Raw genomic sequence first — 27,677 nt, 5'->3', positions numbered from 1 at the left:
GTTACGCTGAGGGAGCCCCGCACTGTCGGCAGTGTTACGCTGAGGGAGCCCCGCACTGTCGGCAGCATTACGCTGAGGGAGCGCCGCACTGTCGGCAGCGTTACGCTGAGGGAGCCCCGCACTGTCGGCAGTGTTACGCTGAGGGAGCGCCGCACTGTCGGCAGTGTTACGCTGAGGGAGCCCCGCACTGTTGACAGCGTTACGCTGAGGGAGCGCCGCACTGTCGGCAGTGTTACGCTGAGGGAGCGCCGCACCGTCGGCAGCGTTACGCTGAGGGAGCCCCGCACTGTCGGCAGCGTTACGCTGAGGGAGCCCCGCACTGTCGGCAGCATTACGCTGAGGGAGCGCCGCACCGTCGGCAGCGTTACGCTGAGGGAGCCCCGCACTGTCGGCAGTGTTACGCTGAGGGAGCGCCGCACTGTCGGCAGCGTTACGCTGAGGGAGCCCCGCACCGTCGGCAGTGTTACGCTGAGGGAGCGCCGCACCGTCGGCAGTGTTACGCTGAGGGAGCGCCGCATCGTCGGCAGCGTTACGCTGAGGGAGCCCCGCACTGTCGGCAGCGTTACGCTGAGGGAGCGCCGCACTGTCGGCAGTGTTACGCTGAGGGAGCCCCGCACCGTCGGCAGTGTTACGCTGAGGGAGCCCCGCACCGTCGGCAGCGTTACGCTGAGGGAGCGCCGCACTGTCGGCAGTGTTACGCTGAGGGAGCCCCGCACTGTCGGCAGCGTTACGCTGAGGGAGCTCCGCACCGTCGGCAGCGTTACGCTGAGGGAGCCCCGCACTGTCGGCAGCATTACGCTGAGGGAGCCCCGCACTGTCGGCAGCATTACGCTGAGGGAGCCCCGCACTGTCGGCAGCGTTACTCTGAGGGAGCTCCGCACTGTCGGCAGTGTTACGCTGAGGGAGCGCCGCACTGTCGGCAGCGTTACTCTGAGGGAGCTCCGCACAGTCGGCAGTGTTCCGCTGAGGGAGCGCCGCACCGTCGGCAGTGTTACGCTGAGGGAGCTCCGCACCGTCGGCAGTGTTACGCTGAGGGAGCCCCGCACTGTCGGCAGCGTTACGCTGAGGGAGCCCCGCACTGTCGGCAGTGTTACGCTGAGGGAGCCCCGCACTGTCGGCAGTGTTACTCTGAGGGAGCGCCGCACCGTCGGCAGTGTTACGCTGAGGGAGCCCCGCACTGTCGGCAGCGTTACGCTGAGGGAGCCCCGCACCGTCGGCAGCGTTACGCTGAGGGAGCTCCGCACTGTCGGTAGTGTTACGCTGAGGGAGCGCCGCACTGTCGGCAGTGTTACGCTGAGGGAGCGCCGCACCGTCGGCAGTGTTACGCTGAGGGAGCCCCGCACTGTCGGTAGTGTTACGCTGAGGGAGCCCCGCACTGTCGGTAGTGTTACGCTGAGGGAGCCCCGCACTGTCGGTAGTGTTACGCTGAGGGAGCGCCGCACCGTCGGCAGCGTTAGGCTGAGGGAGCCCCGCACTGTCGGCAGTGTTACGCTGAGGGAGCCCCGCAGTGTCGGCAGTGTTACGCTGAGAGAGCGCCGCACCGTCGGCAGTGTTACGCTGAGGGAGCGCCGCACTGTCGGCAGTGTTACGCTGAGGGAGCGCCGCACTGTCGGCAGTGTTACGCTGAGGGAGCCCCGCACCGTCGGCAGTGTTACGCTGAGGGAGCGCCGCACTGTCGGCAGTGTTACGCTGAGGGAGCGCCGCACCGTCGGCAGCGTTACGCTGAGGGAGCCCCACACTGTCGGCAGCGTTACGCTGAGGGAGCGCCGCACTGTCGGCAGTGTTACGCTGAGGGAGCGCTGCACTGTCGGCAGTGTTACGCTGAGGGAGCGCCGCACTGTCGGCAGTGTTACGCTGAGGGAGCCCCGCACTGTCGGCAGTGTTACGCTGAGGGAGCCCCGCACCGTCGGCAGTGTTACGCTGAGGGAGCCCCGCACTGTCGGCAGTGTTACGCTGAGGGAGCACCGCACTGTCGGCAGTGTTACGCTGAGGGAGCGCCGCACCGTCGGCAGTGTTACGCTGAGGGAGCCCCGCACCGTCGGCAGCGTTACGCTGAGGGAGCCCCGCACCGTCGGCAGCGTTACGCTGAGGGAGCCCCGCACTGTCGGCAGTGTTACGCTGAGGGAGCGCCGCACCGTCGGCAGCGTTACGCTGAGGGAGCCCCGCACTGTCGGCAGTGTTACGCTGAGGGAGCGCCGCACTGTCGGCAGCGTTACGCTGAGGGAGCCCCGCACCGTCGGCAGTGTTACGCTGAGGGAGCGCCGCACCGTCGGCAGCGTTACGCTGAGGGAGCCCCGCATCGTCGGCAGTGTTACGCTGAGGGAGCCCCGCACCGTCGGCAGCATTACGCTGAGGGAGCCCCGCACTGTCGGCAGAGTTACGCTGAGGGAGCCCCGCACCGTCGGCAGAGTTACGCTGAGGGAGCCCCGCACTGTCGGCAGAGTTACGCTGAGGGAGCGCCGCACTGTCGGCAGTGTTACGCTGAGGGAGCCCCGCACCGTCGGCAGTGTTACGCTGAGGGAGCACCGCACTGTCGGCAGCGTTACGCTGAGGGAGCCCCGCACTGTCGGCAGTGTTACGCTGAGGGAGCCCCGCACTGTCGGCAGCATTACGCTGAGGGAGCGCCGCACTGTCGGCAGCGTTACGCTGAGGGAGCCCCGCACTGTCGGCAGTGTTACGCTGAGGGAGCGCCGCACTGTCGGCAGTGTTACGCTGAGGGAGCCCCGCACTGTTGACAGCGTTACGCTGAGGGAGCGCCGCACTGTCGGCAGTGTTACGCTGAGGGAGCGCCGCACCGTCGGCAGCGTTACGCTGAGGGAGCCCCGCACTGTCGGCAGCGTTACGCTGAGGGAGCCCCGCACTGTCGGCAGCATTACGCTGAGGGAGCGACGCACCGTCGGCAGCGTTACGCTGAGGGAGCCCCGCACTGTCGGCAGTGTTACGCTGAGGGAGCGCCGCACTGTCGGCAGCGTTACGCTGAGGGAGCCCCGCACCGTCGGCAGTGTTACGCTGAGGGAGCGCCGCACCGTCGGCAGTGTTACGCTGAGGGAGCGCCGCATCGTCGGCAGCGTTACGCTGAGGGAGCGCCGCACTGTCGGCAGTGTTACGCTGAGGGAGCCCCGCACCGTCGGCAGTGTTACGCTGAGGGAGCCCCGCACCGTCGGCAGCGTTACGCTGAGGGAGCGCCGCACCGTCGGCAGTGTTACGCTGAGGGAGCCCCGCACCGTCGGCAGCGTTACGCTGAGGGAGCGCCGCACCGTCGGCAGTGTTACGCTGAGGGAGCGCCGCACCGTCGGCAGTGTTACGCTGAGGGAGCGCCGCACCGTCGGCAGCGTTACGCTGAGGGAGCGCCGCACCGTCGGCAGTGTTACGCTGAGGGAGCCCCGCACCGTCGGCAGCGTTACGCTGAGGGAGCGCCGCACTGTCGGCAGTGTTACGCTGAGGGAGCCCCGCACTGTCGGCAGCGTTACGCTGAGGGAGCTCCGCACCGTCGGCAGCGTTACGCTGAGGGAGCCCCGCACTGTCGGCAGCATTACGCTGAGGGAGCCCCGCACTGTCGGCAGCATTACGCTGAGGGAGCCCCGCACTGTCGGCAGCGTTACTCTGAGGGAGCTCCGCACTGTCGGCAGTGTTACGCTGAGGGAGCGCCGCACTGTCGGCAGCGTTACTCTGAGGGAGCTCCGCACAGTCGGCAGTGTTCCGCTGAGGGAGCGCCGCACCGTCGGCAGTGTTACGCTGAGGGAGCTCCGCACCGTCGGCAGTGTTACGCTGAGGGAGCCCCGCACTGTCGGCAGCGTTACGCTGAGGGAGCCCCGCACTGTCGGCAGTGTTACGCTGAGGGAGCCCCGCACTGTCGGCAGTGTTACTCTGAGGGAGCGCCGCACCGTCGGCAGTGTTACGCTGAGGGAGCCCCGCACTGTCGGCAGCGTTACGCTGAGGGAGCCCCGCACCGTCGGCAGCGTTACGCTGAGGGAGCTCCGCACTGTCGGTAGTGTTACGCTGAGGGAGCTCCGCACTGTCGGTAGTGTTACGCTGAGGGAGCGCCGCACTGTCGGCAGTGTTACGCTGAGGGAGCGCCGCACCGTCGGCAGCGTTACGCTGAGGGAGCCCCGCACTGTCGGCAGTGTTACGCTGAGGGAGCCCCGCACAGTCGGCAGTGTTACGCTGAGGGAGCGCCGCACCGTCGGCAGCGTTACGCTGAGGGAGCGCCGCACCGTCGGCAGCGTTACGCTGAGGGAGCCCCGCACCGTCGGCAGTGTTACGCTGAGGGAGCGCCGCACTGTCGGCAGTGTTACGCTGAGGGAGCCCCGCATCGTCGGCAGTGTTACGCTGAGGGAGCCCCGCACCGTCGGCAGTGTTACGCTGAGGGAGCCCCGCACCCTAGGCAGCGTTACGCTGAGGGAGCCCCGCACTGTCGGCAGCGTTACGCTGAGGGAGCGCCGCACCGTCGGCAGCGTTACGCTGAGGGAGCCCCGCACCGTCGGCAGTGTTACGCTGAGGGAGCCCCGCACTGTCGGCAGTGTTACGCTGAGGGAGCCCCGCACTGTCGGCAGTGTTACGCTGAGGGAGCGCCGCACCGTCGGCAGTGTTACGCTGAGGGAGCCCCGCATCGTCGGCAGTGTTACGCTGAGGGAGCCCCGCACCGTCGGCAGCGTTACGCTGAGGGAGCCCCGCACCGTCGGCAGCGTTACGCTGAGGGAGCACCGCACTGTCGGCAGTGTTACGCTGAGGGAGCCCCGCACTGTCGGCAGTGTTACGCTGAGGGAGCCCCGCACCGTCGGCAGCGTTACGCTGAGGGAGCCCCGCACTGTCGGCAGCGTTACGCTGAGGGAGCCCCGCACTGTCGGCAGCATTACGCTGAGGGAGCTCCGCACTGTCGGTAGTGTTACGCTGAGGGAGCCCCGCACCGTCGGCAGCGTTACGCTGAGGGAGCCCCGCACTGTCGGCAGCGTTACGCTGAGGGAGCGCCGCACCGTCGGCAGCGTTACGCTGAGGGAGCTCCGCACCGTCGGCAGCGTTACGCTGAGGGAGCTCCGCACCGTCGGCAGCGTTACGCTGAGGGAGCTCCGCACCGTCGGCAGCGTTACGCTGAGGGAGCCCCGCACTGTCGGCAGCATTACGCTGAGGGAGCCCCGCACTGTCGGCAGCATTACGCTGAGGGAGCTCCGCACTGTCGGTAGTGTTACGCTGAGGGAGCGCCGCACTGTCGGCAGCATTACGCTGAGGGAGCCCCGCACCGTCGGCAGTGTTACGCTGAGGGAGCTCCGCACTGTCGGCAGCGTTACGCTGAGGGAGCGCCGCACTGTCGGCAGCATTACGCTGAGGGAGCGCCGCACTGTCGGTAGTGTTACGCTGAGGGAGCCCCGCACCGTCGGCAGCGTTACGCTGAGGGAGCCCCGCACTGTCGGCAGTGTTACGCTGAGGGAGCTCCGCACTGTCGGCAGTGTTACGCTGAGGGAGCGCCGCACAGTCGGCAGCGTTACGCTGAGGGAGCGCCGCACTGTCGGCAGCATTACGCTGAGGGAGCTCCGCACTGTCGGTAGCGTTACGCTGAGGGAGCCCCGCACCGTCGGCAGCGTTACGCTGAGGGAGCCCCGCACCGTCGGCAGCGTTACGCTGAGGGAGCGCCGCACAGTCGGCAGCGTTACGCTGAGGGAGCGCCGCACTGTCGGCAGTGTTACGCTGAGGGAGCGCCGCACTGTCGGCAGTGTTACGCTGAGGGAGCCCCGCACTGTCGGCAGTGTTACGCTGAGGGAGCCCCGCACTGTCGGCAGTGTTACGCTGAGGGAGCCCCGCACCGTCGGCAGCGTTACGCTGAGGGAGCCCCGCACCGTCGGCAGTGTTACGCTGAGGGAGCCCCGCACTGTCGGCAGCGTTACGCTGAGGGAGCCCCGCACCGTCGGCAGCGTTACGCTGAGGGAGCCCCGCACCGTCGGCAGTGTTACGCTGAGGGAGCGCCGCACAGTCGGCAGTGTTACGCTGAGGGAGCCCCGCACTGTCGGCAGTGTTACGCTGAGGGAGCGCCGCACTGTCGGCAGCGTTACGTTCAGGGAGCGCCGCACAGTCGGCAATGTTACGCTGATGGAGCGCCGCACTGTCGGCAGTGTTACGTTCAGGGAGCGCCGCACAGTCGGCAGTGTTACGCTGAGGGAGCCCCGCACTGTCGGCAGTGTTACGTTCAGGGAGCCCCGCACAGTCGGCAGTGTTACGCTGAGGGAGCCCCGCACTGTCGGCAGTGTTACGCTGAGGGAGCCCCGCACTGTCGGCAGTGTTACGCTGAGGGAGCCCCGCACTGTCGGCAGTGTTACGCTGAGGGAGCGCCGCACTGTCGGCAGTGTTACGCTGAGGGAGCGCCGCACTGTCGGCAGTGTTACGCTGAGGGAGCCCCGCACTGTCGGCAGTGTTACGCTGAGGGAGCGCCGCACTGTCGGCAGTGTTACGCTGAGGGAGCGCCGCACCGTCGGTAGTGTTACGCTGAGGGAGCGCCGCACCGTCGGCAGCGTTACGCTGAGGGAGCCCCGCACTGTCGGCAGTGTTACGCTGAGGGAGCCCCGCACCGTCGGCAGTGTTACGCTGAGGGAGCCCCGCACTGTCGGCAGTGTTACGCTGAGGGAGCGCCGCACCGTCGGCAGTGTTACGCTGAGGGAGCGCCGCACCGTCGGCAGCGTTACGCTGAGGGAGCGCCGCACCGTCGGCAGTGTTACGCTGAGGGAGCGCCGCACCGTCGGCGGTGTTACGCTGAGGGAGCGCCGCACCGTCGGCAGTGTTACGCTGAGGGAGCGCCGCACTGTCGGCAGTGTTACGCTGAGGGAGCCCCGCACTGTTGGTAGTGTTACGCTGAGGGAGCCCCGCACTGTCGGCAGTGTTACGCTGAGGGAGCCCCGCACTGTCGGCAGTGTTACGCTGAGGGAGCGCCGCACTGTCGGCAGTGTTACGCTGAGGGAGCCCCGCACTGTCGGCAGTGTTACGCTGAGGGAGCGCCGCACCGTCGGCAGTGTTACGCTGAGGGAGCGCCGCACTGTCGGCAGCGTTACGCTGAGGGAGCGCCGCACCGTCGGCAGTGTTACGCTGAGGGAGCGCCGCACCGTCGGCAGCGTTACGCTGAGGGAGCGCCGCACCGTCGGCAGCGTTACGCTGAGGGAGCGCCGCACCGTCGGCAGCGTTACGCTGAGGGAGCGCCGCACCGTCGGCAGTGTTACGCTGAGGGAGCGCCGCACTGTCGGCAGTGTTACGCTGAGGGAGCGCCGCACCGTCGGCAGTGTTACGCTGAGGGAGCGCCGCACTGTCGGCAGTGTTACGCTGAGGGAGCTCCGCACAGTCGGCAGTGTTACGCTGAGGGAGCCCCGCACTGTCGGTAGTGTTACGCTGAGGGAGCCCCGCACAGTCGGCAGTGTTACGCTGAGGGAGCCCCGCACTGTCGGTAGTGTTACGCTGAGGGAGCGCCGCACAGTCGGCAGTGTTACGCTGAGGGAGCCCCGCACTGTCGGTAGTGTTACGCTGAGGGAGCCCCGCACTGTCGGTAGTGTTACGCTGAGGGAGCCCCGCACTGTCGGTAGTGTTACGCTGAGGGAGCGCCGCACCGTCGGCAGCGTTAGGCTGAGGGAGCCCCGCACCGTCGGCAGTGTTACGCTGAGGGAGCGCCGCACTGTCGGCAGTGTTACGCTGAGGGAGCCCCGCAGTGTCGGCAGTGTTACGCTGAGGGAGCGCCGCACCGTCGGCAGCGTTACGCTGAGGGAGCGCCGCACTGTCGGCAGTGTTACGCTGAGGGTGCGCTGCACCGTCGGCAGCGTTACGCTGAGGGAGCCCCGCACTGTCGGCAGTGTTACGCTGAGGGAGCGCCGCACTGTCGGCAGTGTTACGCTGAGGGAGCCCCGCACTGTCGGCAGTGTTACGCTGAGGGAGCGCCGCACTGTCGGCAGTGTTACGCTGAGGGAGCACCGCACTGTCGGCAGTGTTACGCTGAGGGAGCCCCGCACCGTCGGCAGCGTTACGCTGAGGGAGCCCCGCACCGTCGGCAGCGTTACGCTGAGGGAGCCCCGCACTGTCGGCAGTGTTACGCTGAGGGAGCGCCGCACTGTCGGCAGTGTTACGCTGAGGGAGCCCCGCATCGTCGGCAGTGTTACGCTGAGGGAGCCCCGCACGGTCGGCAGCGTTACGCTGAGGGAGCCCCGCACTGTAGGCAGTGTTACGCTGAGGGAGCGCCGCACAGTCGGCAGCGTTACGCTGAGGGAGCCCCGCACCGTCGGCAGTGTTACGCTGAGGGAGCGCCGCACAGTCGGCAGTGTTACGCTGAGGGAGCCCCGCACTGTCGGCAGTGTTACGCTGAGGGAGCGCCGCACTGTCGGCAGCGTTACGTTCAGGGAGCGCCACACAGTCGGCAATGTTACGCTGATGGAGCGCCGCACTGTCGGCAGTGTTACGTTCAGGGAGCGCCGCACAGTCGGCAGTGTTACGCTGAGGGAGCCCCGCACCGTCGGCAGTGTTACGCTGAGGGAGCGCCGCACCGTCGGCAGCGTTACGCTGAGGGAGCGCCGCACCGTCGGCAGCGTTACGCTGAGGGAGCGCCGCACCGTCGGCAGCGTTACGCTGAGGGAGCGCCGCACCGTCGGCAGTGTTACGCTGAGGGAGCGCCGCACTGTCGGCAGTGTTACACTGAGGGAGCGCCGCACCGTCGGCAGTGTTACGCTGAGGGAGCGCCGCACTGTCGGCAGTGTTACGCTGAGGGAGCTCCGCACAGTCGGCAGTGTTACGCTGAGGGAGCCCCTCACTGTCGGTAGTGTTACGCTGAGGGAGCCCCGCACAGTCGGCAGTGTTACGCTGAGGGAGCCCCGCACTGTCGGTAGTGTTACGCTGAGGGAGCGCCGCACAGTCGGCAGTGTTACGCTGAGGGAGCCCCGCACTGTCGGTAGTGTTACGCTGAGGGAGCGCCGCACTGTCGGCAGCGTTACGCTGAGGGAGCCCCGCACTGTCGGTAGTGTTACGCTGAGGGAGCCCCGCACTGTCGGTAGTGTTACGCTGAGGGAGCGCCGCACTGTCGGCAGTGTTACGCTGAGGGAGCCCCGCACTGTCGGCAGTGTTACGCTGAGGGAGCCCCGCACTGTCGGCAGTGTTGCGCTGAGGGAGCGCCGCACTGTCGGCAGTGTTGCGCTGAGGGAGCGCCGCACTGTCGGCAGTGTTACGCTGAGGGAGCACCGCACCGTCGGCAGTGTTACGCTGAGGGAGCCCCGCACCGTCGGCAGTGTTACGCTGAGGGAGCGCCGCACTGTCGGCAGTGTTACGCTGAGGGAGCCCCGCACTGTCGGCAGTGTTACGCTGAGGGAGCCCCGCACTGTCGGCAGCGTTACGCTGAGGGAGCGCCGCACTGTCGGCAGTGTTACGCTGAGGGAGCCCCGCACTGTCGGCAGTGTTACGCTGAGGGAGCGCCGCACTGTCGGCAGTGTTACGCTGAGGGAGCCCCGCACCGTCGGCAGTGTTACGCTGAGGGAGCCCCGCACCGTCGGCAGTGTTACGCTGAGGGAGCCCCGCACTGTCGGCAGTGTTACGCTGAGGGAGCCCCGCACCGTCGGCAGTGTTACGCTGAGGGAGCCCCGCACCGTCGGCAGTGTTACGCTGAGGGAGCCCCGCACCGTCGGCAGTGTTACGCTGAGGGAGCGCCGCACCGTCGGCAGTGTTACGCTGAGGGAGCGCCGCACCGTCGGCAGTGTTACGCTGAGGGAGCCCCGCACCGTCGGCAGTGTTACGCTGAGGGAGCCCCGCACTGTCGGCAGTGTTACGCTGAGGGAGCCCCGCACTGTCGGCAGTGTTACGCTGAGGGAGCGCCGCACTGTCGGCAGTGTTACGCTGAGGGAGCCCCGCATCGTCGGCAGTGTTACGCTGAGGGAGCCCCGCACCGTCGGCAGCGTTACGCTGAGGGAGCCCCGCACCGTCGGCAGCGTTACGCTGAGGGAGCCCCGCACTGTAGGCAGTGTTACGCTGAGGGAGCGCCGCACAGTCGGCAGCGTTACGCTGAGGGAGCCCCGCACCGTCGGCAGTGTTACGCTGAGGGAGCGCCGCACAGTCGGCAGTGTTACGCTGAGGGAGCCCCGCACTGTCGGCAGTGTTACGCTGAGGGAGCGCCGCACTGTCGGCAGCGTTACGTTCAGGGAGCGCCGCACAGTCGGCAATGTTACGCTGATGGAGCGCCGCACTGTCGGCAGTGTTACGTTCAGGGAGCGCCGCACAGTCGGCAGTGTTACGCTGAGGGAGCCCCGCACTGTCGGCAGTGTTACGTTCAGGGAGCCCCGCACAGTCGGCAGTGTTACGCTGAGGGAGCCCCGCACTGTCGGCAGTGTTACGCTGAGGGAGCCCCGCACTGTCGGCAGTGTTACGCTGAGGGAGCCCCGCACTGTCGGCAGTGTTACGCTGAGGGAGCGCCGCACTGTCGGCAGTGTCACGCTGAGGGAGCCCCGCACTGTCGGCAGTGTTACGCTGAGGGAGCCCCGCACTGTCGGCAGTGTTACGCTGAGGGAGCGCCGCACTGTCGGCAGTGTTACGCTGAGGGAGCCCCGCACCGTCGGCAGTGTTACGCTGAGGGAGCGCCGCACCGTCGGCAGTGTTACGCTGAGGGAGCGCCGCACTGTCGGTAGTGTTACGCCGAGGGAGCGCCGCACTGTCGGCAGTGTTACTCTGAGGGAGCCCCGCACCGTCGGTAGTGTTACGCTGAGGGAGCGCCGCACCGTCGGCAGCGTTACGCTGAGGGAGCCCCGCACTGTCGGCAGTGTTACGCTGAGGGAGCCCCGCACCGTCGGTAGTGTTACGCTGAGGGAGCCCCGCACTGTCGGCAGTGTTACGCTGAGGGAGCCCCGCACTGTAGGCAGTGTTACGCTGAGGGAGCCCCGCACCGTCAGCAGTGTTACGCTGAGGGAGCCCCGCACTGTCGGCAGTGTTACGCTGAGGGAGCGCCGCACCGTCGGCAGTGTTACGCTGAGGGAGCGCCGCACCGTCGGCAGCGTTACGCTGAGGGAGCGCCGCACCGTCGGCAGTGTTACGCTGAGGGAGCCCCGCACCGTCGGCAGTGTTACGCTGAGGGAGCGCCGCACCGTCGGCAGCGTTACGCTGAGGGAGCCCCGCACCGTCGGCAGTGTTACGCTGAGGGAGCCCCGCACCGTCGGCAGTGTTACGCTGAGGGAGCCCCGCACTGTCGGCAGTGTTACGCTGAGGGAGCCCCGCACTGTCGGTAGTGTTACGCTGAGGGAGCGCCGCACCGTCGGCAGCGTTACGCTGAGGGAGTGTCGCTCTGTCGGCAGTGTTACGCTGAGGGAGCCCCGCACTGTCGGCAGTGTTACGCTGAGGGAGCCCCGCACAGTCGGCAGCGTTACGCTGAGGGAGCCCCGCACCGTCGGCAGTGTTACGCTGAGGGAGCCCCGCACCGTCGGCAGTGTTACGCTGAGGGAGCCCCGCACCGTCGGCAGTGTTACGCTGAGGGAGCCCCGCACCGTCGGCAGTGTTACGCTGAGGGAGCGCCGCACTGTCGGCAGTGTTACGCTGAGGGAGCCCCGCACCGTCGGCAGCGTTACGCTGAGGGAGCCCCGCACCGTCGGCAGTGTTACGCTGAGGGAGCCCCGCACCGTCGGCAGTGTTACGCTGAGGGAGCCCCGCACTGTCGGCAGCGTTACGCTGAGGGAGCGCCGCACTGTCGGCAGTGTTACGCTGAGGGAGCCCCGCACTGTCGGCAGTGTTACGCTGAGGGAGCCCCGCACGGTCGGCAGCGTTACGCTGAGGGAGCTCCGCACCGTCGGCAGTGTTACGCTGAGGCAGCGCCGCACCGTCGGCAGTGTTACGCTGAGGGAGCGCCGCACTGTCGGCAGTGTTACGCTGAGGGAGCGCCGCACTGTCGGCAGTGTTACGCTGAGGGAGCCCCGCACTGTCGGCAGTGTTACGCTGAGGGAGCGCCGCACCGTCGGCAGCGTTACGCTGAGGGAGCCCCGCACCGTCGGCAGTGTTACGCTGAGGGAGCCCCGCACCGTCGGCAGTGTTACGCTGAGGGAGCCCCGCACTGTCGGCAGCGTTACGCTGAGGGAGCGCCGCACTGTCGGCAGTGTTACGCTGAGGGAGCGCCGCACTGTCGGCAGTGTTACGCTGAGGGAGCCCCGCACTGTCGGCAGAGTTACGCTGAGGGAGCCCCGCACTGTCGGCAGCGTTACGCTGAGGGAGCGCCGCACTGTCGGCAGCGTTACGCTGAGGGAGCGCCGCAGCGTTACGCTGAGGGAGCCCCGCACCGTCGGCAGTGTTACGCTGAGGGAGCGCCGCACTGTCGGCAGTGTTACGCTGAGGGAGCCCCGCACTGTCGGCAGTGTTACGCTGAGGGAGCCCCGCACTGTAGGCAGCGTTACGCTGAGGGAGCTCCGCACTGTCGGCAGTGTTACGCTGAGGGAGCCCCGCACCGTCGGCAGTGTTACACTGAGGGAGCGCCGCACCGTCGGCAGCGTTACGCTGAGGGAGCCCCGCACCGTCGGCAGTGTTACGCTGAGAGAGCGCCGCACCGTCGGCAGCGTTACGCTGAGGGAGCCCCGCACCGTCGGCAGTGTTACGCTGAGGGAGCGCCGCACTGTCGGCAGCGTTACGCTGAGGGAGCCCCGCACTGTCGGCAGTGTTACGCTGAGGGAGCCCCGCACCGTCGGCAGTGTTACACTGAGGGAGCGCCGCACTGTCGGCAGTGTTACGCTGAGGGAGCCCCGCACCGTCGGCAGTGTTACACTGAGGGAGCGCCGCACCGTCGGCAGTGTTACGCTGAGGGAGCCCCGCACTGTCGGCAGCGTTACGCTGAGGGAGCCCCGCACTGTCGGCAGTGTTACGCTGAGGGAGCCCCGCACTGTCGGCAGTGTTACGCTGAGGGAGCGCCGCACTGTCGGCAGTGTTACGCTGAGGGAGCCCCGCACTGTCGGCAGTGTTACGCTGAGGGAGCGCCGCACTGTCGGCAGTGTTACGCTGAGGGAGCGCCGCACTGTCGGCAGTGTTACGCTGAGGGAGCGCCGCACTGTCGGCAGTGTTACGCTGAGGGAGCCCCGCACTGTCGGCAGTGTTACGCTGAGGGAGCCCCGCACTGTCGGCAGTGTTACGCTGAGGGAGCGCCGCACTGTCGACAGTGTTACGCTGAGGGAGCCCCGCACTGTCGGCAGCGTTACGCTGAGGGAGCCCCGCACCGTCGGCAGTGTTACGCTGAGGGAGCCCCGCACTGTCGGCAGCGTTACGCTGAGGGAGCCCCGCACTGTCGGCAGTGTTACGCTGAGGGAGCGCCGCACTGTCGACAGTGTTACGCTGAGGGAGCCCCGCACTGTCGGCAGCGTTACGCTGAGGGAGCCCCGCACCGTCGGCAGTGTTACGCTGAGGGAGCCCCGCACTGTCGGCAGTGTTACGCTGAGGGAGCCCCGCACCGTCGGCAGCGTTACGCTGAGGGAGCCCCGCACCGTCGGCAGTGTTACGCTGAGGGAGCCCCGCACCGTCGGCAGTGTTACGCTGAGGGAGCCCCGCACTGTCGGCAGCGTTACGCTGAGGGAGCGCCGCACTGTCGGCAGTGTTACGCTGAGGGAGCCCCGCACTGTCGGCAGTGTTACGCTGAGGGAGCCCCGCACGGTCGGCAGCGTTACGCTGAGGGAGCTCCGCACCGTCGGCAGTGTTACGCTGAGGCAGCGCCGCACCGTCGGCAGTGTTACGCTGAGGGAGCGCCGCACTGTCGGCAGTGTTACGCTGAGGGAGCGCCGCACTGTCGGCAGTGTTACGCTGAGGGAGCCCCGCACTGTCGGCAGCGTTACGCTGAGGGAGCGCCGCACTGTCGGCAGCGTTACGCTGAGGGAGCCCCGCACTGTCGGCAGCGTTACGCTGAGGGAGCGCCGCACTGTCGGCAGCGTTACGCTGAGGGAGCCCCGCACTGTCGGCAGCATTACGCTGAGGGAGCGCCGCACCGTCGACAGCGTTACGCTGAGGGAGCGCCGCACTGTCGGCAGTGTTACGCTGAGGGAGCGCCGCACCGTCGGCAGTGTTACGCTGAGGGAGCGCCGCACTGTCGGCAGTGTTACGTTGAGGGAGCGCCGCACCGTCGGCAGTGTTACGCTGAGGGAGCCCCGCACTGTCGGCAGCGTTACGCTGAGGGAGCCCCGCACTGTCGGCAGTGTTACGCTGAGGGAGCGCCGCACTGTCGGCAGTGTTACGCTGAGGGAGCGCCGCACTGTCGGCAGTGTTACGCTGAGGGAGCGCCGCACTGTCGGCAGCGTTACGCTGAGGGAGCGCCGCAGCGTTACGCTGAGGGAGCGCCGCACCGTCGGCAGCGTTACGCTGAGGGAGCGCCGCACCGTCGGCAGTGTTACGCTGAGGGAGCGACGCACCGTCGGCAGTGTTACGCTGAGGGAGCCCCGCACTGTCGGCAGTGTTACGCTGAGGGAGCGCCGCACCGTCGGCAGTGTTACGCTGAGGGAGCCCCGCACTGTCGGCAGTGTTACGTTGAGGGAGCGCCGCACAGTCGGCAGTGTTACGCTGAGGGAGCGCCGCACTGTCGGCAGCGTTACGCTGAGGGAGCGCCGCAGCGTTACGCTGAGGGAGCGCCGCACCGTCGGCAGCGTTACGCTGAAGGAGCGCCGCACCGTCGGCAGTGTTACGCTGAGGGAGCCCCGCACTGTCGGCAGCGTTACGCTGAGGGAGCCCCGCACTGTCGGCAGTGTTACGCTGAGGGAGCCCCGCACTGTCGGCAGTGTTACGCTGAGGGAGCGCCGCACTGTCGGCAGTGTTACGCTGAGGGAGCCCCGCACTGTCGGCAGTGTTACGCTGAGGGAGCGCCGCACTGTCGGCAGTGTTACGCTGAGGGAGCGCCGCACTGTCGGCAGTGTTACGCTGAGGGAGCGCCGCACTGTCGGCAGTGTTACGCTGAGGGAGCCCCGCACTGTCGGCAGTGTTACGCTGAGGGAGCCCCGCACTGTCGGCAGTGTTACGCTGAGGGAGCGCCGCACTGTCGACAGTGTTACGCTGAGGGAGCCCCGCACTGTCGGCAGCGTTACGCTGAGGGAGCCCCGCACCGTCGGCAGTGTTACGCTGAGGGAGCCCCGCACTGTCGGCAGCGTTACGCTGAGGGAGCCCCGCACCGTCGGCAGTGTTACGCTGAGGGAGCGCCGCACTGTCGGCAGCGTTACGCTGAGGGAGCCCCGCACTGTCGGCAGTGTTACGCTGAGGGAGCGCCGCACTGTCGGCAGTGTTACGCTGAGGGAGCCCCGCACTGTCGGCAGTGTTACGCTGAGGGAGCCCCGCACTGTCGGCAGCGTTACGCTGAGGGAGCCCCGCACTGTCGGCAGTGTTACGCTGAGGGAATGCCGCACCGTCGGCAGTGTTACGCTGAGGGAGCCCCGCACTGTCGGCAGTGTTACGCTGAGGGAGCGCCGCACCGTCGGCAGTGTTACGCTGAGGGAGCCCCGCACTGTCGGCAGTGTTACGCTGAGGGAGCGCCGCACCGTCGGCAGTGTTACGCTGAGGGAGCCCCGCACTGTCGGCAGTGTTACGCTGAGGGAGCGCCGCACCGTCGGCAGTGTTACGCTGAGGGAGCCCCGCACTGTCGGCAGTGTTACGCTGAGGGAGCGCCGCACCGTCGGCAGTGTTACGCTGAGGGAGCCCCGCACTGTCGGCAGTGTTACGCTGAGGGAGCGCCGCACCGTCGGCAGTGTTACGCTGAGGGAGCCCCGCACTGTCGGCAGTGTTACGCTGAGGGAGCGCCGCACCGTCGGCAGTGTTACGCTGAGGGAGCCCCGCACTGTCGGCAGCGTTACGCTGAGGGAGTGCCGCACCGTCGGCAGTGTTACGCTGAGGGAGCCCCGCACTGTCGGCAGTGTTACGCTGAGGGAGCGCCGCACCGTCGGCAGTGTTACGCTGAGGGAGCCCCGCACTGTCGGCAGTGTTACGCTGAGGGAGCGCCGCACCGTCGGCAGTGTTACGCTGAGGGAGCGCCGCACCGTCGGCAGCGTTACGCTGAGGGAGCCCCGCACCGTCGGCAGTGTTACGCTGAGGGAGCCCCGCACTGTCGGCAGTGTTACGCTGAGGGAGCGCCGCACCGTCGGCAGCGTTACGCTGAGGGAGCCCCGCACTGTCGGCAGTGTTACGCTGAGGGAGCCCCGCACCGTCGGCAGTGTTACGCTGAGGGAGCGCCGCACTGTCGGCAGTGTTACGCTGAGGGAGCCCCGCACTGTCGGCAGTGTTACGCTGAGGGAGCGCCGCACAGTCGGCAGCGTTACGCTGAGGGAGCGCCGCACAGTCGGCAGCGTTACGCTGAGGGAGCACCGCACTGTCGGCAGTGTTACGCTGAGGGAGCGCCGCACAGTCGGCAGTGTTACGCTGAGGGAGCCCCGCACTGTCGGCAGTGTTACGCTGAGGGAGCCCCGCACTGTCGGCAGTGTTACGCTGAGGGAGCCCCGCACAGTCGGCAGTGTTACGCTGAGGGAGCCCCGCACCGTCGGCAGTGTTACGCTGAGGGAGCGCCGCACTCTCGGCAGTGTTACGCTGAGGGAGCCCCGCACTGTCGGCAGTGTTACGCTGAGGGAGCGCCGCACAGTCGGCAGCGTTACGCTGAGGGAGCGCCGCACAGTGGGCAGCGTTACGCTGAGGGAGCGCCGCACTGTCGGCAGCGTTACGCTGAGGGAGTCCCGCACTGTCGGCAGCGTTACGCTGAGGGAGCACCGCACTGTCGGCAGTGTTACGCTGAGGGAGCGCCGCACTGTCGGCAGTGTTACGCTGAGGGAGCGCCGCACTGTCGGCAGCGTTACGCTGAGGGAGCCCCGCACCGTCGGCAGTGTTACGCTGAGGGAGCCCCGCACTGTCGGCAGTGTTACGCTGAGGGAGCCCCGCACTGTCGGCAGCGTTACGCTGAGGGAGCACCGCATTGTCGGCAGTGTTACGCTGAGGGAGCCCCGCACTGTCGGCAGTGTTACGCTGAGGGAGCACCGCACTGTCGGCAGCGTTACGCTGAGGGAGCACCGCACTGTCGGCAGTGTTACGCTGAGGGAGCGCCGCACTGTCGGCAGCGTTACGCTGAGGGAGCCCCGCACCGTCGGCAGTGTTACGCTGAGGGAGCCCCGCACTGTCGGCAGTGTTACGCTGAGGGAGCCCCGCACAGTCGGCAGTGTTACGCTGAGGGAGCGCCGCACCGTCAGCAGTGTTACGCTGAGGGAGCGCCGCACCGTCGGCAGCGTTACGCTGAGGGAGTGCCGCACTGTCGGCAGTGTTACGCTGAGGGAGCGCCGCACTGTCGGCAGTGTTACGCTGAGGGAGCCCCGCACTGTCGGCAGCGTTACGCTGAGGGAGCCCCGCACCGTCGGCAGTGTTACGCTGAGGGAGCCCCGCACCGTCGGCAGTGTTACGCTGAGGGAGCCCCGCACTGTCGGCAGTGTTACGCTGAGGGAGCCCCGCACCGTCGGCAGTGTTACGCTGAGGGAGCGCCGCACCGTCGGCAGTGTTACGCTGAGGGAGCGCCGCACCGTCGGCAGCGTTACGCTGAGGGAGCGCCGCACCGTCGGCAGCGTTACGCTGAGGGAGCGCCGCACCGTCGGCAGTGTTACGCTGAGGGAGCCCCGCACCGTCGGCAGCGTTACGCTGAGGGTGCGCCGCACCGTCGGCAGCGTTACGCTGAGGGAGCACCGCACTGTCGGCAGTGTTACGCTGAGGGAGCCCCGCACCGTCGGCAGCGTTACGCTGAGGGTGCGCCGCACCGTCGGCAGTGTTACGCTGAGGGCGCCGCACCGTCGGCAGCGTTACGCTGAGGGAGCCCCGCACCGTCGGCAGTGTTACGCTGAGGGAGCCCCGCACTGTCGGCAGCGTTACGCTGAGGGAGCGCCGCACCGTCGGCAGCGTTACGCTGAGGGTGCGCCGCACCGTCGGCAGCGTTACGCTGAGGGAGCCCCGCACCGTCGGCAGCGTTACGCTGAGGGAGCGCCGCACCGTCGGCAGTGTTACGCTGAGGGAGCGCCGCACTGTCGGCAGTGTTACGCTGAGGGAGCCCCGCACCGTCGGCAGCGTTACGCTGAGGGAGCCCCGCACTGTCGGCAGTGTTACGCTGAGGGAGCCCCGCACCGTCGGCAGCGTTACGCTGAGGGAGCGCCGCACTGTCGGCAGCGTTACGCTGAGGGAGCCCCGCACCGTCGGCAGTGTTACGCTGAGGGAGCCCCGCACTGTCGGCAGCGTTACGCTGAGGGAGCGCCGCACCGTCGGCAGCGTTACGCTGAGGGAGCCCCGCACCGTCGGCAGCGTTACGCTGAGGGAGCCCTGCACCGTCGGCAGTGTTACGCTGAGGGAGCGCCGCACTGTCGGCAGTGTTACGCTGAGGGAGCGTTGCAATGTCGGCAGTGTTACGCTGAGGGAGCCCCGCACCGTCGGCAGCGTTACGCTGAGGGAGCCCCGCACTGTCGGCAGTGTTACGCTGAGGGAGCCCCGCACTGTCGGCAGTGTTACGCTGAGGGAGCGTTGCACTGTCGGCAGTGTTACGCTGAGGGAGCCCCGCACCGTCGGCAGCGTTACGCTGAGGGAGCCCCGCACTGTCGGCAGTGTTACGCTGAGGGAGCCCCGCACCGTCGGCAGCGTTACGCTGAGGGTGCGCCGCACCGTCGGCAGTGTTACGCTGAGGGCGCCGCACCGTCGGCAGTGTTTCGCTGAGGGAGCCCCGCACTGTCGGCAGTGTTACGCTGAGGGAGCCCCGCACCGTCGGCAGTGTTACGCTGAGGGAGCGCCGCACTGTCGGCAGCGTTACGCTGAGGGAGCCCCGCACTGTCGGCAGTGTTACGCTGAGGGAGCGCCGCACCGTCGGCAGCGTTACGCTGAGGGTGCGCCGCACCGTCGGCAGCGTTACGCTGAGGGAGCCCCGCACTGTCGGCAGTGTTACGCTGAGGGAGCGCCGCACTGTCGGCAGTGTTACGCTGAGGGAGCCCCGCACCGTCGGCAGCGTTACGCTGAGGGAGCCCCGCACTGTCGGCAGTGTTACGCTGAGGGAGCCCCGCACTGTCGGCAGCGTTACGCTGAGGGAGCCCCGCACCGTCGGCAGTGTTACGCTGAGGGAGCCCCGCACCGTCGGCAGCGTTACGCTGAGGGTGCGCCGCACCGTCGGCAGCGTTCCGCTGAGGGAGCGCCGCACTGTCGGCAGTGTTACGCTGAGGGAGCCCCGCACCGTCGGCAGCGTTACGCTGAGGGAGCCCCGCACCGTCGGCAGCGTTACGTTCAGGGAGCCCCGCACTGTCGGCAGTGTTACGCTGAGGGAGCCCCGCACTGTCGGCAGTGTTACGCTGAGGGAGCCCCGCACTGTCGGCAGTGTTACGCTGAGGGAGCGCCGCACTGTCGACAGTGTTACGCTGAGGGAGCCCCGCACAGTCGGCAGCGTTACGCTGAGGGAGCCCCGCACCGTCAGCAGTGTTACGCTGAGGGAGCGCCGCACTCTCGGCAGCGTTACGCTGAGGGAGCGCCGCACCGTCGGCAGTGTTACGCTGAGGGAGCGCCGCACCGTCGGCAGTGTTACTCTGAGGGAGCGCCGCACTGTCGGCAGTGTTACGCTGAGGGAGCGCCGCACTGTCGGCAGTGTTACGCTGAGGGAGCCCCGCACCGTCGGCAGCGTTACGCTGAGGGAGCGCCGCACTGTCGACAGCGTTACGCTGAGGGAGCCCCGCACCGTCGGCAGCGTTACGCTGAGGGAGCCCCGCACCGTCGGCAGCGTTACGCTGAGGGAGCGCCGCACTGTCGGCAGTGTTACGCTGAGGGAGCGCCGCACCGTCGGCAGTGTTACGCTGAGGGAGCCCCGCACCGTCGGCAGCGTTACGCTGAGGGAGCCCCGCACCGTCGGCAGCGTTACGCTGAGGGAGCGCCGCACTGTCGGCAGTGTTACGCTGAGGGAGCGCCGCACCGTCGGCAGTGTTACGCTGAGGGAGCCCCGCACCGTCGGCAGTGTTACGCTGAGGGAGCGCCGCACTGTCGGCAGTGTTACGCTGAGGGAGCCCCGCACTGTCGGCAGTGTTACGTTGAGGGAGCGCCGCACAGTCGGCAGTGTTACGCTGAGGGAGCGCCGCACTGTCGGCAGTGTTACGCTGAGGGAGCCCCGCACTGTCGGCAGTGTTACGCTGAGGGAGCCCCGCACTGTCGGCAGTGTTACGCTGAGGGAGCGCCGCACCGTCGGCAGTGTTACGCTGAGGGAGCGCCGCACTGTCGGCAGTGTTACGCTGAGGGAGCGCCGCACCGTCGGCAGTGTTACGCTGAGGGAGCCCCGCACTGTCGGTAGTGTTACGCTGAGGGAGCGCCGCACTGTCGGCAGCGTTACGCTGAGGGAGCGCCGCACTGTCGGCAGTGTTACGCTGAGGGAGCCCCGCACTGTCGGCAGTGTTACGCTGAGGGAGCGTTGCAATGTCGGCAGTGTTACGCTGAGGGAGCGCCGCACCGTCGGCAGTGTTACGCTGAGGGAGCGCCGCACTGTCGGCAGTGTTACGCTGAGGGAGCGCCGCACAGTCGGCAGCGTTACGCTGAGGGAGCCCCGCACTGTCGGCAGTGTTACGCTGAGGGAGCGTTGCAATGTCGGCAGTGTTACGCTGAGGGAGCGCCGCACCGTCGGCAGTGTTACGCTGAGGGAGCGCCGCACTGTCGGCAGTGTTACGCTGAGGGAGCGCCGCACAGTCGGCAGCGTTACGCTGAGGGAGCCCGCACTGTCGGCAGCGTTACGCTGAGGGAGCGCCGCACTGTCGGGCAGTGTTACGCTGAGGAGCGCCGCACCGTCGGCAGTGTTACGCTGAGGGAGCGCCGCACTGTCGGCAGTGTTACGCTGAGGGAGCGCCGCACAGTCGGCAGCGTTACGCTGAGGGAGCCCCGCACCGTCGGCAGCGTTACGCTGAGGGAGCCCCGCACCGTCGGCAGTGTTACGCTGAGGGAGCGCCGCACTGTCGGCAGTGTTACGCTGAGGGAGCCCCGCACTGTCGGTAGTGTTACGCTGAGGGAGCCCCGCACCGTCGGCAGCGTTACGCTGAGGGAGCCCCGCACTGTCGGCAGTGTTACGCTGAGGGAGCCCCGCACTGTCGGCAGTGTTACGCTGAGGGAGCCCCGCACTGTCGGCAGTGTTACGCTGAGGGGGCCCCGCACTGTCGGCAGTGTTACGCTGAGGGAGCCCCGCACTGTCGGCAGTGTTACGCTGAGGGAGCCCCGCACCGTCGGCAGCGTTGCGCTGAGGGAGCCCCGCACTGTCGACAGTGTTACACTGAGGAGCGCCGCACCGTCGGCAGTGTTACGCTGAGGGAGCCCCGCACCGTCGGCAGTGTTACGCTGAGGGAGCCCCGCACCGTCGGCAGTGTTACGTGAGGGAGCGCCGCACTGTCGGCCAGTGTTACGCTGAGGGAGCGCCGCACCGTCGGCAGTGTTACGCTGAGGGAGCGCCGCACCGTCGGCAGTGTTACGCTGAGGGAGCCCCGCACCGTCGGCAGTGTTACGCTGAGGGAGCCCCGCACCGTCGGCAGTGTTACGCTGAGGGAGCGCCGCACCGTCGGCAGTGTTACGCTGAGGGAGCCCCGCACCGTCGGCAGTGTTACGCTGAGGGAGCCCCGCACTGTCGGCAGCGTTACGCTGAGGGAGCGCCGCACTGTCGGTAGTGTTACGCTGAGGGAGCGCCGCACCGTCGGCAGCGTTACGCTGAGGGAGCCCCGCACCGTCGGCAGTGTTACGCTGAGGGAGCCCCGCACCGTCGGCAGTGTTACGCTGAGGGAGCCCCGCACTGTCGGCAGCGTTACGCTGAGGGAGCGCCGCACTGTCGGTAGTGTTACGCTGAGGGAGCGCCGCACCGTCGGCAGCGTTACGCTGAGGGAGCCCCGACACTGTCGGCAGTGTTACGCTGAGGGAGCGCCGCACTGTCGGCAGTGTTACGCTGAGGGAGCTCCGCACTGTCGGCAGTGTTACGCTGAGGGAGCTCCGCACTGTCGGCAGCGTTACGCTGAGGGAGCCCCGCACTGTCGGCAGTGTTACGCTGAGGGAGCGCCGCACTGTCGGCAGTGTTAAGCTGAGGGAGCGCCGCACTGTCGGCAGTGTTAAGCTGAGGGAGCGCCGCACTGTCGGCAGTGTTACGCTGAGGGAGCTCCGCACTGTCGGCAGTGTTACCGCTGAGGGAGCCCCGCACTGTCGCAGTGTTACGCTGAGGGAGCCCCGCACCGTCGGCAGTGTTACGCTGAGGGAGCCCCGCCCAGTTGGCAGTGTTACGCTGAGGGAGCCCCGCACTGTCGGCAGTGTTACGCTGAGGGAGCCCCGCACTGTCGGCAGTGTTACGCTGAGGGAGCCCCGCACTGTCGGCAGTGTTACGTCTGAGGGAGCCCCGCACTGTCGGCAGTGTTACGCTGAGGGAGCCCGCACTGTCGGCAGTGTTACGCTGAGGGAACCCCGCACTGTCGGCAGTGTTACGCTGAGGGAGCGCCGCACTGTCGGCAGTGTTACGCTGAGGGAGGGCCGCACCGTCGGCAGTGTTACGCTGAGGGAACCCGCACTGTCGGCAGTGTTACGTTGCGGGTTGGGGGGGGATCACAGCGAGAGGCTGAGTAGGGGTCACGGAGGGAGGTTTGAGTGGGAGTCAGGGTGGAAGAGTTGAGGCGATCACAGAGAGAGGGTCGAGGGGGGCATTTGTAAGTGCGAGGACCCTCGGACTTGTGGCGGTTGGATATCCCACCACCTGTTAAAGCTGCGTTCCTAAACTTGTCAAATATTCCGTGTCTACAAACAGGAGTCCTGGGTAAATCGCAAAATGGACGGGACCATCCTGAAGGGGAAGGTTGTTGGATCTCACGGAGCAGAGGTACAGGCGGCTGGCCGCGGGGGGGGTGGGGTGGAGCTGGGGGGTGGGGTGGGGGGGGAGCGGGGGATGGGGGGTGGGGTGGGGGGGGGAGCGGGGGATGGGTGGGGGGGTGGGTGGAGCTGGGGGGTGGGGTGGGGGGGGGATGGGGGTGGGGTGGGGGGGGAGCGGGGGATGGGTGGGGGGTTGGGTTGGAGCTGCGGGGTGGGGTGGGGGGGGGAGCGGGGGATGGGGGGTGGGGTGGGGGGGAGCGGGGGATGGGTGGGGGGTGGGGGTGGGGTGGAGCTGGGGGGTGGGGTGGGGGGGGAGCGGGGGGTGGGGTGGGGGTGTGTAGCGGGGGATGGGTGGGGGGTGGGGTGGGAGCGGGGGCTGGGTGGGGCGTGGGGGGGGTGGGGTTGGGGGGAGCGGGGGATGTGTGAGGGGGGAGAGGGGGGGGTGCAGGGAGTGTGACATGATGTTGGGGTTCTCGCGGGGTAACGGGGGGGTGTCTGACGTTGGGTTCTCTCAGGGTGACGGGGGGGTGTCTGACGTTGGGGTTCTCTCTGGGTAATGGGGGGTGTCTGACGTTGGGGTTCTCTCAGGGTGACGGGGGGGTGTGTGTCTGACGTTGGGGTTCTCTCGGGGTGACGGGGGGGGTGTCTGATGTTGGGGTTCTCTCGGGGTGACGGGGGGGTGTCTGACGTTGGGGTTCTCTCGGGGTGACGGGGGTGTGTGTCTGACATTGGGGTTCTCTCGGGGTAACGGGGGGGTGTCTCACGTTGGGATTCTCTCGGGGTAACGGGGGGTGCCTGACGTTGGGGTTCTCTCGGGGTGACGGGGGGGGGGTGTCTGACGTTGGGGTTCTCTCGGGGTGACGGGGGGGGGGGTGTCTGACGTTGGGGTTCTCTCGGGGTAACGGGGGCGGTGTCTGATGTAGGGGCTCTCTCAGGGTAACGGGGAGGGTGTCTGACTCTGGGGTTCTCTAGGGGTGACGGGGGAGGAGTCTGACGTTGGGGTTCTCTCGGGGTGACGGGTGGGTGTCACGTTGGGGTTCTCTCGGGGTGACGGGTGGTGTGTGATGTTGGGGTTTTCTCGGGTTAACGAGGGGGGGGTGTCTGACGTTGGGGTTCTCTCGGGGTATCGAGGGGTGGTGTCTGACGTTGGGGTTCTCTCGGGGTAACGAGGGGGTGGTGTCTGACGTTGGGGTTCTCTCGGGGTAATGGGCGGGTTGTCTGACATTGGGGTTCTCTCGGGGTAACGGGGGGGGGGGGTGTCTGACATTTGGGTTCTCTCGGGGTAACGGGGGGGTGTCCGACATTGGGGTTCTCTCGGGGTAACGGGGGGGAGGGTGTCTGACGTTCGGGTTCTCTCGGGGTAACGGGGGGGGGTGTCTGATGTTGGGGTTCTCTCGGGGTAACGGGGGGCAGGGTGTCTGACGTTGGGGTTCTCTCGGGGTGACGGGGGCAGGGTGTATGACGTTGGGGTTCTCTCGGGGTGACGGGGGGGGGGGGTGTCTGACGTTGGGGTTCTCTCGGGGTAACGGGGGCGGTGTCTGATGTAGGGGTTCTCTCAGGGTAACGGGGAGGGGTGTCTGACTCTGGGGTTCTCTCGGGGTGACGGGGGAGGAGTCTGACGTTGGGGTTCTCTCGGGGTGACGGGTGGGTGTCACGTTGGGGTTCTCTCGGGGTGACGGGTGGGTGTGTGATGTTGGGGTTTTCTCGGGTTAACGAGGGGGGGTGTCTGACGTTGGGGTTCTCTCGGGGTATCGAGGGGGTGGTGTCTGACGTTGGGGTTCTCTCGGGTAACGAGGGGGTGGTGTCTGACGTTGGGGTTCTCTCGGGGTAATGGGGGGGTTGTCTGACATTGGGGTTCTCTCGGGGTAACGGGGGGGTGTCTGACATTTGGGTTCTCTCGGGGTAACGGGGGGGTGTCCGACATTGGGGTTCTCTCGGGGTAACGGGGGGGAGGGTGTCTGACGTTCGGGTTCTCTCGGGGGTAACGGGGGGGGGTGTCTGATGTTGGGGTTCTCTCGGGGTAACGGGGGGCAGGGTGTCTGACGTTGGGGTTCTCTCGGGGTGACGGGGGCAGGGTGTATGACGTTGGGGTTCTCTCGGGGTGACGGGGGGGTGTCTGACGTTGGGGTTCTCTCGGGGGGGGGGGGTGTCTGACGTCGGGGTTCTCTCGGGGGGGGTGTCTGACGTTGGGGTTCTCTCGAGGTAACGGGGGTGGTGTCTGACGTTGGGGTTGTCTCGAGGTAACGGGGGTGGTGTCTGACGTTGGGGTTCTCTCGGGGTGACGGGGGGGGGGTCTGACGTTGGGGTTCTCTCGGGGGGGGGGGTGTCTGACGTTGGGGTTCTCTCGGGTGACGGGTGGGTGTCTGACGTTGGGATTCTCTCGGGGTAACGGGGGCGGTGTCTGATGTAGGGGTTCTCTCGGGGTAACGGGGAGGGTGTCTGACGCTGGGGTTCTCTCGGGGTGACGGGTGGGTGTCTGACGTTGGGGTTCTCTCGGGGTGACGGGTGGGTGTCTGACGTTGGGATTCTCTCGGGGTGACGGGTGGGTGTCTGATGTTGGGGTTCTCTCGGGGTAACGAGGGGGTGGTGTCTGACGTTGGGGTTCTCTCGGGGTAACGGGGGGGTTGTCTGACATTGGGGTTCTCTCAGGGTAACGGGGGGTTTGACTTTGGGGTTCTCTCGGGGTAACGAGGAGGTGGTGTATGACGTTGGGTTCTCTCGGGGTGATGGGTGGGTGTCTGATGTTGGGGTTCTCTCGGGGTAACGAGGGGGTGGTGTCTGACGTTGGGGTTCTCTCGGGGTAACGGGGGGGTTGTCTGACATTGGGGTTCTCTCGGGGTAACGGGGGGGTTGTCTGACATTGGGGTTCGTCTCAGGGTAACGGGGGGTTGACTTTGGGGTTTCTCTCGGGGTAACGAGGAGGTGGTGTATGACGTTGGGGTTCTCTCGGGGTAACGGGGGGGTTGTCTGACATTGGGGTTCTCTCGGGGTAACGGGGGGGGTGTCTGACATTTGGGTTCTCTCGGGGTAACGGGGGGGGGGTGTCCGACATTGGGTTCTCTCGGGGTAACGGGGGGGGGGAGGGTGTCTGACGTTGGGGTTCTCTCGGGGTAACGGGGGGCAGGGTGTCTGATGTTGGGGTTCTCTCGGGGTAACGGGGGGGCAGGGTGTCTGACGTTGGGGTTCTCTCGGGGTGACGGTGGGGGGGGGGAGGGTAGTCTGACGTTGGGTTTCTCTCGGAGTGACGCGGGGTGTCTGACGTTGGGGTTCTCTCGGGGTGACGGGGGGGGGGTGTCCTGACGTTGGGTTCTCTCGGGGTAACGGGGGGTCTGACGTTGGGGTTCTCTCGTGGTAACGGGGGGTGTGTCTGATGTTGGGGTTCTCTTGGGGTAACGGGGGGAGGGTGTCTGATGTTGGGGTTCTCTCGGGGTAACGGGGGGGGTGGTCTGATGTTGGGGTTCTCTCGGGGTAACGGGGGCAGGGTGTCTGACGTTGGGGTTCTCTCAGGGTGACGGGGGGGGTGTCTGATGTTGGGGTTCTCTCGGGGTAACGGGGGGGGGGGTCTGATGTTGGGGTTCTCTCGGGGTAACGGGGCAGGGTGTCTGACGTTGGGGTTCTCTCGGGGTAACGGGGGGAGGGTGTCTGATGTTGGGGTTCTCTCAGGGTAACGGGGGGTGGTGTCTGAGTTGGGGTTCTCTCGGGGCAATGGGGGGGTGTCCCCGACGTTGGGGTTCTCTCGGGGTAACGGGGGGTGTCTGACATTGGGGTTCTCTCAGGGTAACGGGGGGTGGTGTCTGACGTTGGGGTTCTCTCGGGGTAACGGGGGGAGGGTGTCTGATGTTGGGGTTCTCTCAGGGTGACGGGGGGGGTGTCTGATGTTGGGGTTCTCTCGGGGGTACGGGGGGAGGGTGTCTGATGTTGGGGGTTCTCTCGGGGTAACGGGGGGTGGTGTCTGAGTTGGGGTTCTCTCTGGGCAATGGGGGTGTCCCCGACGTTGGGGTTCTCTCGGGGTGACGGGGGGAGGGTGTCTGATGTTGGGGTTCTCTCGGGGTAACGGGGGGTGTCCCCGACGTTGGGGTTCTCTCGGGGGTGACGGGGGGGGTAGGGGTACCTGACGTTGGGGTTCTCTCGGGGTGACGGGGGGGTAGGGGTACCTGACGTTGGGGTTCTCTCAGGGTAACGGGGGGGAGGGTGTCTGATGTTGGGGTTCTCTCGGGGCAACGGGGGGTGTCCCCGACGTTGGGGTTCTCTCGGGGTGACGGGGGGGTAGGGGTACCTGACGTTGGGGTTCTCTCGCGGTGATACAAAGAATTGTACAGCACAGGAACAGGCCCTTTGGCCCTTCAAGCCCGTGCTGACCATGCTGCCCGGCTAAACTAAAACCGTCTACACCTCTGGGGTCCGTATCCCTCTATTCCCATCCTATTCGTGTATTATGGGCTAAGTCCTCCATGTAGAAAGTCTAGACGGATGAGGATTGGGGCGGGGCGGGGGGGGGGCAAAGTGACTGAAACCGAGTAAATTCCGCTGTTTGTCAGTCAAAATTGAGGGGGCGCGGCGTGGGGGAGTCTCTGGTTACTTGCCACCCCCTCATTGCGGACCCCTCCCCGGTGAACCTGTGCAATAAGACTCTGTCTCGTGTGTTTTCTTTCCAAACAAGCCTCACATTCTGAGATTCGCCGTCACCGCTGAGGACGGGGGGCGAGCGCGGTGCCTGGGAGCCAGCGTGGACAATGCAGAACACTGAATAAAGACAGATTATGAACCAGACTCGCGTGCTAATCGCCCTCCATTCTGTCCATCAGACGAGCAGAACGTCTCTGATAAGGTTCTCCTTCACAACACAGTGACATTTTATCACGGCGGGGGGCGGTTATTGGTGAAGG

The 27,677-nt window shown here is 67.2% G+C and overlaps 1 protein-coding gene across 1 annotated transcript in view; it reads left to right on the top strand.

The window, feature by feature from the left end:
- Positions 1 to 27,561, top strand: part of LOC140402982 (tudor domain-containing protein 10-like) — a 54,433-nt gene extending 26,872 nt beyond the window's left edge. The window contains exons 11-12 of the mRNA XM_072490634.1: positions 22,730 to 22,801; positions 27,452 to 27,561. Of these exons, the coding sequence (XP_072346735.1) occupies positions 22,730 to 22,801; positions 27,452 to 27,483 (104 nt within the window). The 3' untranslated portion in view covers positions 27,484 to 27,561. The remainder of the gene's footprint in view (positions 1 to 22,729; positions 22,802 to 27,451) is intronic.
- The last annotated feature ends 116 nt before the right edge of the window (positions 27,562 to 27,677 follow it).

Source organism: Scyliorhinus torazame, chromosome 26 (assembly GCF_047496885.1).
Source record: "Scyliorhinus torazame isolate Kashiwa2021f chromosome 26, sScyTor2.1, whole genome shotgun sequence".
NCBI lineage: Eukaryota > Metazoa > Chordata > Chondrichthyes > Carcharhiniformes > Scyliorhinidae > Scyliorhinus > Scyliorhinus torazame.
Note: the sequence above shows the minus strand (reverse complement) of the source record. Positions and strands in the feature narration are given on the sequence as shown.